General features: G+C 47.8%; 1 protein-coding gene across 1 annotated transcript in view; it reads left to right on the top strand.

The window, feature by feature from the left end:
• SLC25A23 (solute carrier family 25 member 23) overlaps positions 1 to 18,090 on the top strand; it is a 56,866-nt gene that overhangs the window by 7,709 nt on the left and 31,067 nt on the right. Inside the window, exon 2 of the mRNA XM_035140814.3 lies at positions 11,798 to 11,924. Coding sequence (XP_034996705.1) covers positions 11,798 to 11,924 — 127 coding nt within the window. The remainder of the gene's footprint in view (positions 1 to 11,797; positions 11,925 to 18,090) is intronic.

The raw sequence follows: 18,090 nt of genomic DNA, 5'->3' as shown, positions 1-18,090 counted from the left end.
AATTAAGCCGAACTTCAGGAAGACTGAGCCTTGAGAACCTGTCAGATACCAGGGTTCCCCTGAAACATGAAAAGCAGTTATGAAATGATGGAGACTGAAACCCCGTATGTGTCTTTACTTGAAAGTAAGGCACACTATGCTTGGTAGGATTTATTTACGAGTAAGCAATTGTGGATGGGCCTCACCATTAGGCAGGATGAGGTGAAAGGGCAGAAAATCTATTTTTGTTTGCTTTTGTTTTGTTATTCTTGTATTTTTTACTACCAGTAAAGATGAGTTTGTGGGATTAGTTACAGGTAGGTAGCCATGTTGGTCTGCCGTAGCCGAAACAAAATTTTAAAAATTCCTTTCAGTAGCACCTTAAAAGGTAAAGGGACCCCTGACCATCAGGTCCAGTCGTGTCCGACTCTGGGGTTGCGGTGCTCATCTCGCTCTATAGGCCAAGGGAGTCACCGTTTGTCCGCAGACAGCTTCCGGGTCATGTGGCCAGCATGACAAAGCTGCTTCTGGCAAACCAGGGAAACGCAGCGCAGGGAAACGCCATTTACCTTCCCGCCGGAGCGGTCCCTATATATCTACTTGCACTTTGATGTGCTTTCGAACTGCTAGGTGGGCAGGAGCTGGGACCGAGCAACGGGAGCTCACCCCGTTGCAGGGATTCGAACCGCCGACCTTCTGATCGGCAAGCCCTAGACTCTGTGGTTTAACCCACAGCGCCACCTGGGTCCCAGAGACCAACTAAGTTTGTCATTGGTATGTATCTGAAGAAGTGTGCATGCACATGAAAGCTCATACCAATGACAAACTTAGCTGTTCTCTAAGGTGCTACTGGAAGGAATTTTTATTTTATTTTATTTTATTTTGTGGGATTAGCTGCCTTTAATGCCAAAAATATATTTGCTTGTCTTGAGCACCAGGCAACAAAATATCTTCCGCCATCCCTGGTAAATATGCATAAACCTTGCTGCATGCCATTGCCTACCACCACCACCACCACTGTAAAGATTCTGGATCCACAGACGTGAGGAATGATGTGACACAACTTCATTCTTAGGAATTGTGCAACAGCCTCTGAGCCTCTTTCCTAATACAAATGGGATATCTCTAAATTATCAGCTCTACATAATAAACCTATAGATTCCTCCCAGGCCTCTGGGACTAGAAGAAAGGACAGTTAGAGAGCATGGCTTGGTAGGTCTGAAACGCAGCTTCCAAGAGACAAAAAAGCAGTTTAGCTCCTGAGCCCTTTTTGTCAACTCTTTCTAAGTGAAAAAGACCTTCCGCACAAACCAAAGCTGATTTCTCGGCAGGCGGGGGGAATTTGTGATCTCCGAAAGGTTTGTTGCAAAGAATCTTCTTATACCTGCTAGGAAAAACCCCACCCTTTGGAGTGTGTATCTGTGTGTGACGAAGGTGTGTCCCTACACATATGTAACCAGAAATGTGAAAGTCCCCAAGGCAGTAAGCCAAATGGGCTGGACTTGGGGATTGAAACACCCAAATAAACACAGGCAGTTATAAATAGAGGGTTGCTCATGGCTCCCTCCCAGTTATTTTTAACCCGTCTGTGGTGGCCTTTTCGCTGTCACTGAGGTCCCTGGTGACAGATGAGGAAATGACCTGGGAGCTCTGGAATACCAGCTCCTTCTTAAAGGGAAAAGGGAAGCTCTCTTTCCCTGGAGATTGGATGGCCATCTGTCATGGATGCTTTAGCTGAGATTCCTGCATTGCAGGGGGTTGGACTAGAAGACCCCTGGGGTCCCTTCCAACTCTACAATTCTATGATTCAAAGTGGTGCTCATGGCCTGGTATGACCACTAAATGGCAAAGGGGACCCAGAGGCGTCTCTAGCCTTCCCAGTCTACATGTCCACACACCTCAGTGCCCGGGCAGAACGATGGGGGAGGAGACGCTCCTTCCCTACCATGCTGTGCATACATAAGGTACTGATCCAGTTTCACCATCATAAACAGGATATGGTACCTACATGGGGACTGAGGAGAGAAGGAGAGATCCAAGAGAGATCCAGTTCCATCTCCTGATTTCTTTTTGTCCCTAGCTGCAGGATAGAGAAACCACAACCCACCCCGCTCCCCAGCAACTTTGCTGCTCTTCCTAAGATGGAAGTGGTGAGCCCCTTGTTTAGCGGGACATCAAAGAGGAAGCTGCAAAGCGAAGTCCGGTCTCAATCCAGATTATTTGGCTGTAGTGGCACAAAGATCAAGTTTGTTCTGCTGATAGAGCCTTTGGCTGCTGCTTGGTTCTGAACTTTTATTATCCCATTATTTGTCTCTCAAGACCAGCAAAGTGTAATAATTGACCAAAAGACCTATAGATTGGGATACTTCTCTGATCAAGTTATCCTCCCCCACACACCCACACACCCATCACTCCTGCATTTTGGGGATCTGAATTATCACCCCTTGTGTGCAGTGTGTCTTTAGCATCCTACCATTTTTTTTCAATTTCAATTTCCTGGTTTTGTTCAAGCCACTGCAGGCACACAGTTTGCTACAGTTTTGTATTCTGCATCTCTCTTTCCCTAAGGAGTTTCCGACCCATCGCCGCACATCACTTAAAACTGCACAAGCAGCAAAGTTTGTTTATTTTATTATTTGTATATTATTTGTTACGAAATATGTTAGTCGCTTTATCTTGCCCAAAGCAACCCAAAGTAACTAGCAACCAATCAAACAGATAATAAACTCCACATAATTATATTAAAACCAAGAGGAAAGAGACATATATTAAAAACAGCCCACACACTTCTAATACCAAAGGCCTGGTGAAGAAGTTTTTGCCTGGTGCCTAAAGGTGTATAATGAAGGCACCAACCGAATGTCCCCGAGGAGAGCATTCCACAAATGGGGAGCCACTGCAGAAAAGGCCCTTTCTCGTGTTGCCACCTTCTGAACTTCTCGTGGAGGAGGCACACTAAGAAGGGCCTCAGAGGATGATCTCAGGGTCCAGGCCGGTTCATATGGAGAGAGGTGGTCCTTGAAATATTGTGGTCCTGAGCTGTTTAAGGCTTTATAGGTCAAAACCAGCCCTTTGAATTGGCCCCAGAAACTAACTTGCAGTCAGTACAGCCAGTGGAAATTGGAGTTCTTGGGAAAGTCCAGAAATAAACGATAAATTGCAAGAACTCGGGCCAAAAGAAGATGGATTTCAAAAAAATCTTCACAGGGTTTTATTGATTTGATGTGGAGTTTAAATGGGAATCAATCCCAATGTTGAAGGCAAATAAAGATAAATTCCAGTAAAAATCAGGACAAGGCCCTGTTTTGACTATTCTTTGTCAGCAAAGATTCACAGGTCAAAGTGTACAGGTCAAAGTGTACCAATACTTGGTACACTTTGACCTGTGAATCTTTGCTGACAAAGAATAGTCAAAACAGGGCCTTGTCCTGATTTTTACTGGAATTTATCTTTATTTGCCTTTAACATTGGGATTGATTCCCATTTAAACTCCACATCAAATCAATAAAACCTTGTGAAGATTTTTTTGAAATCCATCTTCTTTTGGCCTGAGTTCTTGCAATTTATCGTTTATGTCAGTACAGCCAGGCCAAGATGGATACTATATGCTCACACCGTCTTGCCCTAGTGAGCAACTTGGACGCCGAATTCTGCACCAGCTGAAGTTTCTGAACCGTCATCAGAGGCAGCCCCGACTGTAATGTGTTGCAGCAATCCGACCTCTATGCAAGCTGGAATCTGCTGCAGATGTCACCTTCTGAAATTAATTCTCAGAGCTCCAAATGCAGGCAGTGGAACATGGAGCAGAGCTAACCCAGGAAACAATTCACTGCATTGTTCTGCTTCAGGCGAAACTGAATCCAGTTCCAAGGCCACTCACAGATACAGTAGTTCAAAAACTAAGGCCTGACAGGAGGTCCAGGGTCAAAATACCAGGACAACACAAGAGGCCAGATTTTAAAGGAACTCTGCTCAGGGAGCTGCTGTAAGGAACTAAGGGCTTTCCCCCATAAGGCAGTGATGATGGCCAAACTTGGCCCTCCAGCTGTTTTGGGACTACAGTTCCCATCATCCCTGACCACTGGTCCTGTTAGCTAGGGATGATGGGAGTTGTAGTCCCAAAACAGCAGGAGGGCCAAGTTTGGCCATCACTGCCTTAAGCCTTCAAAGACCCACCCTGGAGGACAGCTGCAAGCCATCCAGACTGCCTGAGGTCTACTCATGAGTAACTCTTATTCCAGAGTCCTTGTTCCTTTGGTGGGTGCTCTGGCATCTGTATCTTTGATCTCTTGGACTTGGGAGGCTGCTCAGCCGCAACCTCTAATTCTGCGCAGGAACTCTTTTGTGTTGTGATCTCTGAAGGTCCCAGATCGCTCTGCTCTGTCTCATTGTCCATTGGCCTGGCCTGCTGCTCCTTAGCATTTGCCTTGGGGGCCCTCCAGGTCCTCTTGCAATTGGGGGGGGTTTCCTACAGCAGGGCCATGACATACATAGAAGATGGGTCAGTCGATTAAGCTCATTAGGGGTTTGGTGAAGGGAGCGATCTCCCACTTGCTTCTTGAAAGCACCCTCTGTGGCTGACTTTCCCGAGATCTGGATTCCAACAGCAACTGAATCTAGAAAAGTGTGTTCTTCCCCCATTCCCTGCCCCTCATACTTGCTCCCAGCAGAACTCCTTTTGAGCTAATACCACACTTGCTACAGTTTTTTCCTGTAGCAGCACATTCTAACTGTGAGTGTGTGTGCTTGGGAGATTGGGGTCAGTGCACCCGAGGGTTTTGTTTTTTTACTCCTTTGGCACCAAGACACAGAATGCAGTAACCATTTCCTTTAAATTGGCTCTGCTTAAAATGACAAGCAAAATGCAAGTTACACAGTTGCAAAATAGAGGGAAGAATACATAGAAACTAAGCCTTATTCATTGGCTTTGAAGGAAAGGTAGGGTTGTTTTCAATGTAGCACTAAATAAGTACAGTGGAACCTTGGTTCCCGAACAGCTTAGATGCCAAACAAATCGGCTCCCGGACGCCGCCACAAACCTGGGAGTAATTGTTCCAGTTTACAAACGTTTTTCGGAAGCTGAACGTCTGGTGTAGCTTCCGATTGGCTGTAGGAGCTTCCTACAGCCAATCGGAAGCCGCGCCTTCGTTCCTGAACCATTTCGGGAGTTGAACAGACTCCCAGAATGGAGGAAGTTTGGGGAACAAGGTTCCACTGTAGTTCCATCAGCTCAAGGATTTACGCTGGCGCGACAGAGCTTCTTCTCTCGTCCTCCAGACCACATCTAAATCTGTTCAAGGGGTTCCCCCAACCCTCCAAAGCAGCTTTGGGGAGGCGGAAAGTTGCATTGCACAGACGAGACAGGTTAGTACAAGACTGCCTTAGACTCTCCTAATGACAACTCTTTGGTGCAAAGTTCTCAGCCGCAGGACCAAAGCATGCTTGACCTGAAGTCTCTTGCCAAACAGGTCTGCTGGGTTTCTCTCTGCAAGATCACCCCTATGGGGCTCATTCACTTGGTCTCGTTCTCCTCCAAGGGGCTCATCTGGCCCCAGTCCTCACTTCCCTCGCTGATGCCACACTTTGCACCCAGTGAGATGAAGGAAGGACGCCCAAGGGAGCTCTTCCCACCTTCACTGCCCGCCCAACTGCTGCACAACAGCCCTGCAGCGCTGCCAGGGGATATTACTCTCCAGTAGTTGTGGCCACCACCCTCCCACTTACTCCTGCAACCCCAGAGGGGAAGGGACCCTAGGATGCTCTGAACAAGTTGTTGTGGCTGGCATCCGCCTGTCTCGAGAGACAATGGAGTGTGTCTTCAGGGGTGACGCCAAATCGCTGTGTTTAACAGCACCAAAGTGATCACCTCGGGGTGCAAGCCTGGGCAGTGTGTATGGAGGTCCTGGGCTGCCCAGAAGACAAGGTGCCCCTCTTGACCTCACTGATGTGGTCCAAAGGAAAGCAGAGCAATATGTTTGGCACCAGCTTGGCTGCAGTTGCCGGAAGGAGGCGTGTGAGGCACCACCCTAGCCTTTTCTTCTTCTGAAGATATCCTGCAAGGCAGTGGAGCTTTAGGGTCAAGAATTTTCTGTCTCCTAGATGCAGAAACCATCTTCTTGGCCATTGGACCCACTATTGCTCTTGTCTGCTCAGTCTGCCAGAGCCAAAGATGGATAAACTACCCCAGAAGGAGCATGACGTGCCCCCACCGAAGTGACTGCCCCTCCCCACACACCCCTAAACAATCACTCTTAAAAGGGTTCTGAGCCAGGGCCCCAGCACTCCGCAGTTCAAGCTGCACCTTTGTGGTTTCCTCAGAGCGTAACAGAAGACTGCACCCTCTCAAAGTCTCCCTCAGACCTCAGAAGAGTGTGCCAGTCACTTACAACTCTAATCCTACCCTCCCTGGAGCCTGAATGCCAGGCTTCTAGGCATTCAGGGATTTTAGAAGACATCTGAAGGCAGCCCTGTTTAGGGAAGTTTTTAATGTTTGATCTTTTATTGCTTTATTATTATTATTTTGTTGGGAGCTACCCAGAGTGGCTGGGGAAACCCAGCCAGATGGGTGGGAAATAAATAAATAAATAATACCCCGCCCATCTGGCTGGGCCTCCCCAGCCACTCTGGGCAGCTTCCAACCGAATATTAAAAACAGTACAGCATCAAAAATTAAAAACTTCCCTAAACAGGGCCGCCTTCAGTTGTCTTCTAAAAGTAAAATAGTTACTTATTGCCTTGACATCTGCTGGGAGGGCATTCCACAGGGCGGGTGCCACTACCGAGAAGGTCCTCTGTCTGGTTCCCTGTAACCTCACTTCTCGCAATGAGGGAAACGCCAGAAGGCCCTCGGTGCTGGATCTCAGTGTCCGGGCTGAACGATGGGGGTGGAGACGCTCCTTCAGGTATACAGGACCAAGGCCGTTTAGGGCTTTAAAGGTCAGTACCAACACTTTGAATTGTGCTCGGAAACGTACTGGGAGCCAGTGTAGATCTCTCAATAATAATAAATTATTATTATCATCATCATCATCATCATCATCTTTATCTTTATTATCATCATCATTATTATCTAAAACCCTGAGGTTGGCAAACATACACACTTCAATCAAATTTAGAAACTTTATTAGGATTAAAATGTGGGAAATGAAGGAACTTTATTAGGTTTAAAATGTGGAGGGAAATGAAGGAACTTTATTAGGATTAAAAGTAGAGGGAAAGCAGGCAGAAGATCCAAACTGAATACAAGATAAACCTGAGCACTGTGGCTCAAAAGCTGAACTAATCCTAGTCTATTCACTGCACTCAGTTTTGCTCACAAAGAATCAGCAAGGGAGTCTTGGAACCTGGTGCTGCAGAGGGAACTGGATCCCCTGATGTTAGGAGGGAAAGGAAGCAGCAATGGGAGTTCAGCTTCTTCAAGGCTCTTTCCCACCCATGGGAGGGGGCTCTTGGTTCTTTCTCCTCCTGTTCCTCAGGTAGGCCCTTTAAGTACTCATTTTCCATATGTTGTTGTTGTTGATTAGTCGTTTAGTCGTGTCCGACTCTTCGTGACCCCATGGACCATAGCACGCCAGGCACTCCTGTCTTGCACTGCCTCCCGCAGTTTGGTCAGACTCATGTTTGTAGCTTCGAGAACACTGTCCAACCATCTCGTCCTCTCTCGTCCCCTTCTCCTAGTGCCCTCCATCTTTCCCAACATCAGGGTCTTTTCCAGGGAGTCTTCTCTTCTCATGAGGTGGCCAAAGTATTGGAGCCTCAGCTTCAGGATCTGTCCTTCCAGTGAGCATTCTGGGCTGATGTCTTTAAGAATGGATAGGTTTGATCTTCTTGCAGTCCATGGGACTCTCAAGAGTCTCCTCCAGCACCATAATTCAAAAGCATCAATTCTTCGGCGATCAGCCTCCTTTATGGTCCAGCTCTCACTTCCATACATCACTACTGGAAAAACCATAGCTTTAACTATACGGACCTTTGTAGGCAAGGTAGACAGGAGGCAAATCACAACTGGACTTAGGGAAATGGTGGGCAGCTCAGGGCCCTTCTTCACACCCAGGACTGCGAGGAAAGTTGAATACCTTCAGGCCTGGGGATTGAGGGAGAAGCAGCATCAACAACCCACTGTTCTTCCTGCCCTCTGCATAACCCTCATCAGGCAGTAGCATCCATGGTGACTCGCTACCTACCCTGCGGGGGGATTGAAATGAGTGGAGAGGATGTCACTCTTTGACAGCCCCCAGTGTTAGCTGCTGTGCTGAGGTTGGGTTTATCACGGGGGGGGGGGAGGCACCAGTTGTGGTGGTGTCCTGATGCTTAGACCTTTATATTTCATCTTGTTTCGTCCGAGGCTATGAAATCCTTCGTTCATCCATGATGTGTTAAGCAGCGCTTGAGTGAACGGATGTGGAATAGTGTGCTACCTGATCAGTTTTGTAGAAAGGAGAGCATGTGGTTAAAAAAAGCAACAACCTGGAATGGAAGGATGGGTGGAGCTAGGATACCCAGCCTGAAATGCTCTGCTCTTCAGCCCTTAAATGCTTCTACAAATTTGTTCAAAGCACGTGGTGCTGGTCTATTTTCATACCGCTGTGTTTACATTCCTTTGCCCTGCCTGGCTCCCAGTTCTGCCCTGGCTGGTCATGTGAACATACCACTGAAACACCCACTCTCCTATGAACGGCAGAAAGCATTTGGAGTTAAGAATCCTGGCTTCTATTCTCAATTCACAGAATGGAGCACAGTAAGGGACATGACTTGAGCTTGTAGAAATACCTGTCCTTGTGCTCTTGTGGCAGATGTATCCCCACCCCGGGCAAACTTCATTCCTTGGCTCCCCCTTTGGAAAACTGGACACCTGAGCAAAACGAGTGTTTCTTATGCAAGTCCAGTTTTATGTAGTTTACTAATCGTAGGGCAGGATTATCTAGGCAGGTTTCTTCCTGTCTGTGCCAGATCTCTACAGATTATTAGGCCATATTTTTGTAACAAGAAAGCATAATGCCTATACAGTGCCAGATTCAGGATGGGGGGAGGGGGCAGGAAGAGACTTTAATCTGAAAGAGAAGGAGTGTATAGGGAAATCTCGCATTGTTCTTAGCTGACTTGGGTGCTTTGTGTGGAATGAGAATGGCGGTGCCGTTGGGGTGATGGACCCACTGCTGGTCTTAGGGCCCCTGGCAAATGCTCAGGTTTGCTTCCATCTGGGACTTTGGGTTTTTGCGTGATCACTCAGTTGGTGTTGAAGGGGAGGAAGGGTGCCTAAAAGGATGTAAAAGAGGAAAAGAGGTTGCTGCGTGAAGTAGCAGCAGCAGCAGAGAACAATTAGAGAAAGTCTGCAGAAGGAGTTGAAAGGTTGGGCATTCAGAATGTTAGCAACTGCCAGAGGGGAAAATAGGATCAAAGAAGAAGCTGGCAGGCAGGCAGGCAAACATCGCCAGCTTCAAACATCAAGGAAAAGGCACAGCTCTTAACAATGTTACATTTGCTGTGGAAGATACAGTTTCATGAGATGGCATCTGGAGATAGAAACTGGTCCCTGGTGGTGCTCTGTTTCTAGATTCTCATTAACTGTTCTTAAGTGTTCTGGTTTAGACTCCCGCAAGCCAGTGCTGAAGCTTTCCTGGAACTCCTGAATGTACTGTAAATATAGTTTCTCTCCGCCGTTTATTGCATAAGATGCATTGCGCAAGAGGTGCCCACCTAGTTCAAAGAGCATTTTATTGAATGTTACCCTGTTCCTGTTGCATCAGAGGAGGTAAAATCATGTACAATGGTACCTCTACTTACGAATAACTCTACTTACGAATGGAGCTCCGTCCGCCATCTTGGATGCGGTTTAGATAGGATTTTTTCTACTTACGAATTTTTAGATAGGGTTGCTTCTACTTACGAATTTTTTCTCCCAATGCATTCCTATGGGATTCAACTTACAAATTTTTTCGACTTACGAATGTGTGTTTGGAACGCATTAAATTCGTAAGTAGAGGTACCGCTGTATTATGTTGGTCCACGACCTTCAAAACCTTTTGCAGCATTTTCAATCCATACCTTTGCTCAGGACCAGAGAACCTGCAGCCCTCCATATATTCTTGGACTCCTAACTCCCATTAGCCCCGGCCAGTGCTCAGAGATTATGGGCTGCATCTGGCAATGCATTACCATCAGTAGCAGCAAGAGTGGGGTTCTTTTGAAGCTTAGAACAGCCTTGTAAAAGAGGCACATGGTGTGATCCCACCCACCCCTGTGCCATTGAATCCACTGGCGTGTTGTCTGAATCCACTGGTGTGTTCCTTCAGTAGGAATTCGGAAGATCTTCCAGCATTTCCAGCTGCTTAAATTAAAACAAGGGAAATTTACCATGTTACCTGCTCTGTTCAGAACAAGAATAAAAGAAGGACAGAGCCTGTTAAAGAGAGGTGGTGTGAGAGAGGTGGAGGAGGGAGGGAGAAAACATGCAACAAGTTTGTTTGGCCTCGTGCAGTTAAATAATTTTCGGGCTCATGTTTCTTCTAAGCCTCTTGGCTCATAGGCAAACATATATCAAGTGAGAGCGATCAGTGAAAATACGCTAGCCAGAGTGTAAGGGGAATAGACTAATTGCAGGGGTCAGCAAACCTTTTCAGCAGGGGGCCGGTCCACTGTCCCTCAGAGCTTGTGGGGGGCCAGACTATATTTTGAAAAAAAGAAAAGAAAAAGAACAAATTCCTATGCCCCACAAATAACCCAGAGATGCATTTTAAATAAAAGGACACATTCTATTCATGTAAAAACACACTGATTCCCGGACCGTCCACGGGCCGGATTGAAAAGGCGATTGGGCTGCATCCGGCTACCGGGCCTTAGTTTGCCTACCCATGGACTAATGGCTGATGCTGCCACCAAATATGCCCCCCCCCCCGCTTTCCATAGAGACTTCCCAGCAAGGTCTCTGATCCCAAAGGACTTCCTTCTCCCCCTCTTCCTCCCCACCATATTTAGGAATGCTGAACCATTTTCAGCCCCCTGGTGGGGGCTCACATGATGGGGTGCTCTTCCACACAGAAGCAATTCCTTCCACTTAGAAAACTGGTGTGCCAGGAAGAAGCCGCCTCAGAGGCATTTTCTGTTTATATTTTACAGACTCTCATTCGCACACTTTTGAACCGACCTCACGAAAGCCAGTGTGGCAAGGTGCCAAAGGGGAAAAGCCACAAGTCAGGAAGTACGGTTCAAATCTCACTTCTGCTATTTGGTGGCAATAAGCAGGTCATTTTCCTTTTCAGCCTCAGCCTCGCCCTGTCTCGCCCCCGATCTGCAATATGGGGGATGATAAACCTATCTCGCCGGTTTGTTGCAGGGATTATAATAAGATACAATATGTGAAGCACTTGGACACGAGTGCTCTGTCAAAGTTACATGCCACTGTACCAAATTGCACAGAATATATTTGTGGTATTTTCATGGCCGCCCAATCAACAGAGACGCACTAATTCCTAATGGTGTGTGCTCTGGCATCTGCACCCTTTATCTCAAGTACTTGTGCAAATTATTGCAATCAAAGTAAATACATGCACCCCTTAAATATAAGCCTCCCTACCTACGACTCTTGTCAGCTATATATTGTCTCGGCTCCAACATCCGCAGCTAAAGTTAATCATCTACGGTGCAAGAAGTGGGCTGGGTTCTGTAATCCAACAAACAGCCACCTAGTTGAATACCTTCCTCATGCAGTCCCTTTGCAGATGTTCTAAAACAGTGCTTCTCCCTTTCTTTGGACTGCATTGTTAAGAGTGCAACTCAGTGCTCACCTTCTGAAACCCACTGTTACTTTCCCTGCTTGCAGGATATCCTACGAGAGGGTGACACAGACCATGACGGGGAGCTTAATTTCGAGGAATTTACCCGCTACCTCCAGGAGCGCGAACGCAAACTGCTGCTGATGTTTCACAGCCTGGACCACAACCATGACGGTATGAAGGCACCTCCAGCTGCTTCTAGCCCAACCTCTGCTGCAGCCTGGAATGGAATGAAAACTTATTTGCTTACTTGTTCTTTTATTTATTTATGGCATGCGTACTCCATTCTCGAGGCCGAAAGGTTCTCAGGGAGGCTGATGAAAACCAGTTTTGTAAAGGTGTTACTACAAATACCCTTTAGACCTCATGACTTGGCTGGTTTCCCTGAAACACACTTTCGCTTCCTTTGTTACATTAGCATCCTGTGTTTCCTCCGAGAAGCATAAGGTGGCATGCATCGTGTACTCCCCTTCCCCAATTTCTCCTTACAACTCTGTGAGGTAGGCTATCCTCAGCGATGGTAAATGGCCCAAGTTGACCCTTGTTTGCTTCACAACTGAGTACAGAATTGAGCGCTCCTTCAGACTGTTGTTTTTTGCAGGTATAATCCACAACATGCCATTGATGCAGTGGATTAGTGGTAGACTGACCCTGAACCATTCACCTATCATTTCACTTTGTGGGATGTTTTGCGATGTCTCCCCAGTGTTACTGCATTATCGCTGCCTGGAGGGACACTCTTGAGCTATGGGGCAAGAGAAGCGGAACAAAATACCCTTTTCTGTATAAAAAGTTATAGGCTTTCAGCAGGAATATTATTTAATTTCAATGTTGTTGTTGTTGTTGTTGTTGTTGTTGTTATTATTATTATTATTATTTATACTCCACCTATTTGGCCAGGTTGCCCCGGCCACTCTGGGTGGCTAGGATGTTGTGACAGGAAACAAAGCAGTATGGTCGCCGTGAAACCTTTGCAGGTCCAAAGAGTGTTGAAAGTGGAATTGCATGCAACTGCCTGTTCCCATCCTGAGCAACAAAACATTATGAGTGCACAAAGGAGAGGCTGGTCCTAATCTGACACTCTAGTCCAGGCATCTCCAAACTGCGGCCCTCCAGATGTTTTGGCCTACAACTCCCATGATCCTTAGCTAACAGGGCCAGTGGTTGGGGAAGATGCGAATTGTAGTCCAAAACATCTGGAGGGCTGAAGTTTGGGGGTGACTGCTCTAGTCTAACCCCTACACCACAGTGGTTGTCCTAACTAAATCTATAATCATGCAAACACTGCCCTTTCCCACCCCTTCCTGTTTCTCCCACAACAGACTGGGTAGACCCATCCCTGGCTACCCCCCCTTTTTTTAACAAGTGAGGTTCTGATTTATTTTAATGAAAAATAAAGAAATAAAATGCCAGGAACTCATCAGTTAAGTGTAACCACATTTTAAATTGCAACCAAATAGTATCTGGCTGATGATAAAAGGTAAAGGGACCCCTGACCATTAGGTCCAGTCGTGACCGACTCTGGGATTGCGGCGCTCATCTCGCGTTATTGGCTGAGGGAGCCGGCGTACAGCTTCCAGGTCATGTGGCCAGCATGACAAAGCCGCTTCTGGCAAACCAGAGCAGCGCATGGAAACGCTGTTTACCTTCCCGCTGTAGCGGTTCCTATTTATCTACTTGCACTTTGACGTGCTTTCGAACTGCTGGGTGGGCAGGAGCTGGGACCGAGCAACGGGAGCTCACCCTGCCGTGGGGATTCGAACCGCTGACCTTCTGATCGGCAAACCCTAGGCTCTGTGGTTTAACCCACAGTGCCACCCGTCTGGCTGATGATAGTTGAAAGTAAAATATTTTAGAATTGAATCCTGCCATCTACAGGGCTATACCAGTCTCGAGGAGGTTCATGACTATTCTTCCCCTCTGACTGGGCGCCCACCCCAATCCTGGAACAAGAAGACCTAACTGCAAAGCTTCCTATTTCCTTTCAGCCTATCATCAGCTTCCCCACGCCAACTCCAGATAAAATGCGGGCCATTCCTTGCAGGGACCAGTTAAGGGACGCAGATTGAATAATGACCATAGTGTGCTCCATAACTTCCTCCATTTGGGACTCACTTGTGCTAGCTGCATTTCAGAAAAGATGGAGGCGCAGGGATAAGATCATAGGAATTTATGTTCCGTGAGGCTGAAGAGAGCCGGGAAGTGCCTGTTCTGTTCTGCAGCCTTGAATAAAGGATGTCTGTTTGACGGCTCCAAGACAAAATCCAGGCATGGCTGGCCTCCCTCCTTGGCAATCTCTGCCCCAAGGAGTGGGTGGCCTAGCCTCCTGCAGCTCTTTCCAATTCCTACCAGATGACTGTAAATCAGGGGTCAGCAAACTTTTTCAGCAGGGGGCCAGTCCACTGTCCCTCAGACCGGGTGTGTGTGTGTCGGACTATATTTAGGGGGGGGCGAATTCCTATGCCCCACAAATAACCCAGAGATGCATTTTAAATAAAAGCACACATTCTACTCATGTAAAAACACCAGGCAGGCCCCACAAATAACCCAGAGATCCATTTTAAATAAAAAGACACATTCTACTCATGTAAAAGCATGCTGATTCCCAGACCGTCCGTGGGCAGATTTAGAAGGCCATTGGGCTGGATCCAGCCCCTGGGCCTTAGTTTGCCTACCCATGCTGTAAATAATAGATGCATGAGATGCACCCGAGTGCCGGACTCTGCACGGGTGGGTGCCTTTTCCTCCCATTCTGGCCTAGTCAGAACGGATTTCCAGGGCTGTGTCTTATACTTTGACACATGGCGCATGATCCTTGTGGGAGCCAGGAGTGGGGTACCTTCTTCACATTCCCTTCTGGGCGCCAAATGCCTGTGGTGGGCAGGTAAAGGTAAAGGGACCCCTGACCATTAGGTCCAGTCGTGACCGACTCTGGGGTTGCGCGCTCATCTCACATTATTGGCCGAGGGAGCCGGCGTACAGCTTCCAGGTCATGTGGCCAGCATGACAAAGCCGCTTCTGGCAAACCAGAGCAACACATGGAAATGCCGTTTACCTTCCCACTATAGCGGTTCCTATTTATCTACTTGCATGTTGATGTGCTTTCGAACTGCTAGGTGGGCAGGAGCTGGGACCAAGCAACGGGAGCTCACCCCATCACAGGGATTCGAACCGCCGACCTTCTGATCAGCAAGCCCTAGGCTCAGTGGTTTAACCACAGCGCCACCTGGGTCCCTTGGTGGTGGGCAGGACCAGAGGCAAAAGTAGGCAAAGCCAGAAATGTCAAATTACCTTTGTACTAGGTGGCTAGTTTCTGCACACGCTCCTCAAGTGGGGTCCTGGACATTTTGCCGTTAGAGGCAAACCAGAAAATGCTGCACTGTGTGCCAGGCATGTACCCGCTTTTATGCCTCTGCCCCCCGCCATGCAGCAGTGGGCAAAGGAGGAGGGGGCCGACAAGTACAGAATGCAGATCTGCCACTTCTCCCAGCTTTCCGGAGCCTGCTGCCCTGAAGCAACTGCCTCACCCTGTCTCATGGGTGGGCCGGCCCTGTCCTCAAGCAAGAGGCATCATCAGAGTTCAAGGACACATTTCAACCAGGCAAAAGCAGGGTGCAAAACAGGGATGCTGAGGCATGTGACCTGAGAAGACGGGGTGTGTGAGGGAGGAAAAGTCCTGAGGGGGGCGGCTAGAGAGGCTCAGAGGGCCTCATCTGGCCCCCTCAGGCCCACGGTTGCCATTATTAGTGGAGGTTCCAAAGGGGCTGGTCCAGCTTGGGGACTGGTTGGTTTAGCAAGTCATCTTAAGGCTGTCCCGGATCTGGCCCTGGAATCAAAGTCCTCTGTATGGTGGGGGCATGACAGCAAGCCCTGAATGTGCCACATTCTTCCTGCCCCCACCCTCCACAAATAAGGCAGAGGGCAGAGGGATACAGAGGCCTCGGTCATACACCTGGAGACTTTGTGTGCCTCATCAGTGTTTACTGTGGAAGACAGAGCAGGTGGAAGGTGGATCACATGAGCGAAGCCAATATTTGTACAGGGATTTTTGCGTCTGTTCACCTTGCACTGCGAGGGTGGTTTATGATCTTAAGCTTTGAGCTGCTCCCAGACTTGGCCAAGCAAGGAACCTACACATGGGGAGAGAGAGAGAGAGAGAGAGAGAGAGAGAGAGAGAGAGAGAGAGAGAGAGAGAGAGAGAGAGCCTAAGCTAAGTCTTTGAGTATCTGACCCTCTGGCTGAGTCTGCTTCTGCTTCGTGTTACAGCCGCCATGTGAAGGCCACATTGAATGGCTGTCTGCAGGACACAGAGTGGACTTCCACTTGGATTGTGTAAGGGTGGGGGGTGCTCTCCGCAAGAAATGGTGCTGACCACTCAAAGCTATACATATTTCAGGATTTATTTACTGTTCTAAGCAAAAATCTGCTCTTATTCCCTTATGGGGTACACAAGAGCCTTATTGGGTTCTCCATCGGTCGGAGAATATACAAGAGGCCAACCAGAGAAGTTTGAGAAGCAAAGCCTTTATTTGCTGTTGCAACAGGGTCCTTCCCCTCACGCAGGAGAACAAGGAAGGAACCCAGAACAAAAGAGAACCTCCACTTTTACCAGTTTTCCCATCACCAAGAAACACCCCCAAAATACATCATTCCTACATCACAGCTATGTAATCAATACCTCACAAAAAAGGTTCAAGGTAGAAATCTGATCACTTTTGACACCTCCCCTAGTCCTCCTCTCACCCCTCCCAGGTGTGAATTCCTAAACACAAAGATAAATTAACATTTTCGTAAGAGTTGATCACTGTCTTTTGTTTAGAGGAGTCTTCCATTGTGAATGAGATGGCTAGCAGTCTGGCACCATTGATGGGGAATTATGGCTCCCAAATTGCTAGTCATGGGGAAATGTGTGCATATGCTGATCCTTAAGCCTTCCTTAAGGCAGGGTTGAGTCCAAGCAGGAGGGGTGAGGGTCTTTGAAGCGGAGCGGAGACGGGGAAGATGGCGTTGAACAGGATTCTGGGTATTGCAGCTGTCAAATTCAGTCACCCCTCTCTGTTCATTAATAATGGTGTCCTGATTCTCCCCCCCACCGTATAATTTTCTATAACATTACATATGTACAAAGCAGCAGACATCATTCACCCATCTGTACTGTCTGACTCAGATCCAGGAAGTAACTTTTGGCGGGTTCTTTTCCAACATAAAAGCTTAGGCAGTACTAATCTCCGCCTCTGTGTTTTACGTTTCCACTCTCGCCTCTCCCTGGCTGAGGGAACCTGCGTAATCTCCCCCTCTGTACCCGAGCTGATGGAGCGGTGCTGAGGCTCCTGCTCAGCATCTTCCGGCCCTTGCACTCCCCGTCTACTTCCTGCCAACCCCTCTCCTTCCCCTACTGCTATTTCCTGTCCTTTTTCTCCCAGCCGTTCCTGCCTAGCCTCCTCCTTCCTCCTCCTTCCTCTCTACCCTTAAGGTCTCGCTGGGCAGTGCCCTGACAGATTGCGTCCCACTTCTCCATAGGATAAGACCCCCTCCATATGATGACCACCACATGGGGACAGAAAATGCTCTAAGAAATTTCCATATCCTAATCAACAATGTGTCAAGTGATGCTTGGGGAGATGAGAGAAGGGCTCTTTGTTGCAACAGGGATGAGGGTCATGGCTACACTCTTCACAATCCACAACTGCATGGCAATGACCTTTTTTTTATTGAAGTGGAAATTGCCATGGGGCCATGGGGATTAGGTGTGTTCCTACTACTTTGGGGTCTTTCTTCTTAGCCTTTCCTTCCTCCCCCCCCCTTTTGCTCTGATTATGATTTCATGTAAAGTGTTACAGCTTGGGTTCACAGCTATTGTTGCTGTTTAGTCGTTTAGTCGTGTCCGACTCTTCGTGACCCCATGGACCATAGCACGCCAGGCACTCCTGTCTTGCACTGCCTCCCGCAGTTTGGTCAAACTCATGTTCATAGCTTCGAGAACACTGTCCAACCATCTCGTCCTCTGTCGTCCCCTTCTCCTAGTGCCCTCAATCTTTCCCAACATCAGGGTCTTTTCCAAGGATTCTTCTCTTCTCATGAGGTGGCCAAAGTATTGGAGCCTCAGCTTCACGATCTGTCCTTCCAGTGAGCACTCAGGGCTGATTTCCTTAAGAATGGATAGATTTGATCTTCTTGCAGTCCATGGGACTCTCAAGAGTCTCCTCCAGCACCATAATTCAAAAGCATCAATTCTTCGGCGATCAGCCTTCTTTATGGTCCAGCTCTCACTTCCATACATCACTACTGGGAAAACCATAGCTTTAACTATACGGATCTTTGTAGGCAAGGTAATGTCTCT

Source organism: Zootoca vivipara, chromosome 15 (genome assembly GCF_965207765.1).
Source record: "Zootoca vivipara chromosome 15, rZooViv2.hap1.1, whole genome shotgun sequence".
Taxonomy (NCBI): domain Eukaryota; kingdom Metazoa; phylum Chordata; class Lepidosauria; order Squamata; family Lacertidae; genus Zootoca; species Zootoca vivipara.
The sequence above is the reverse complement of the archived record's forward strand: the minus strand, read 5'-3'. Positions and strand labels throughout refer to the sequence as shown.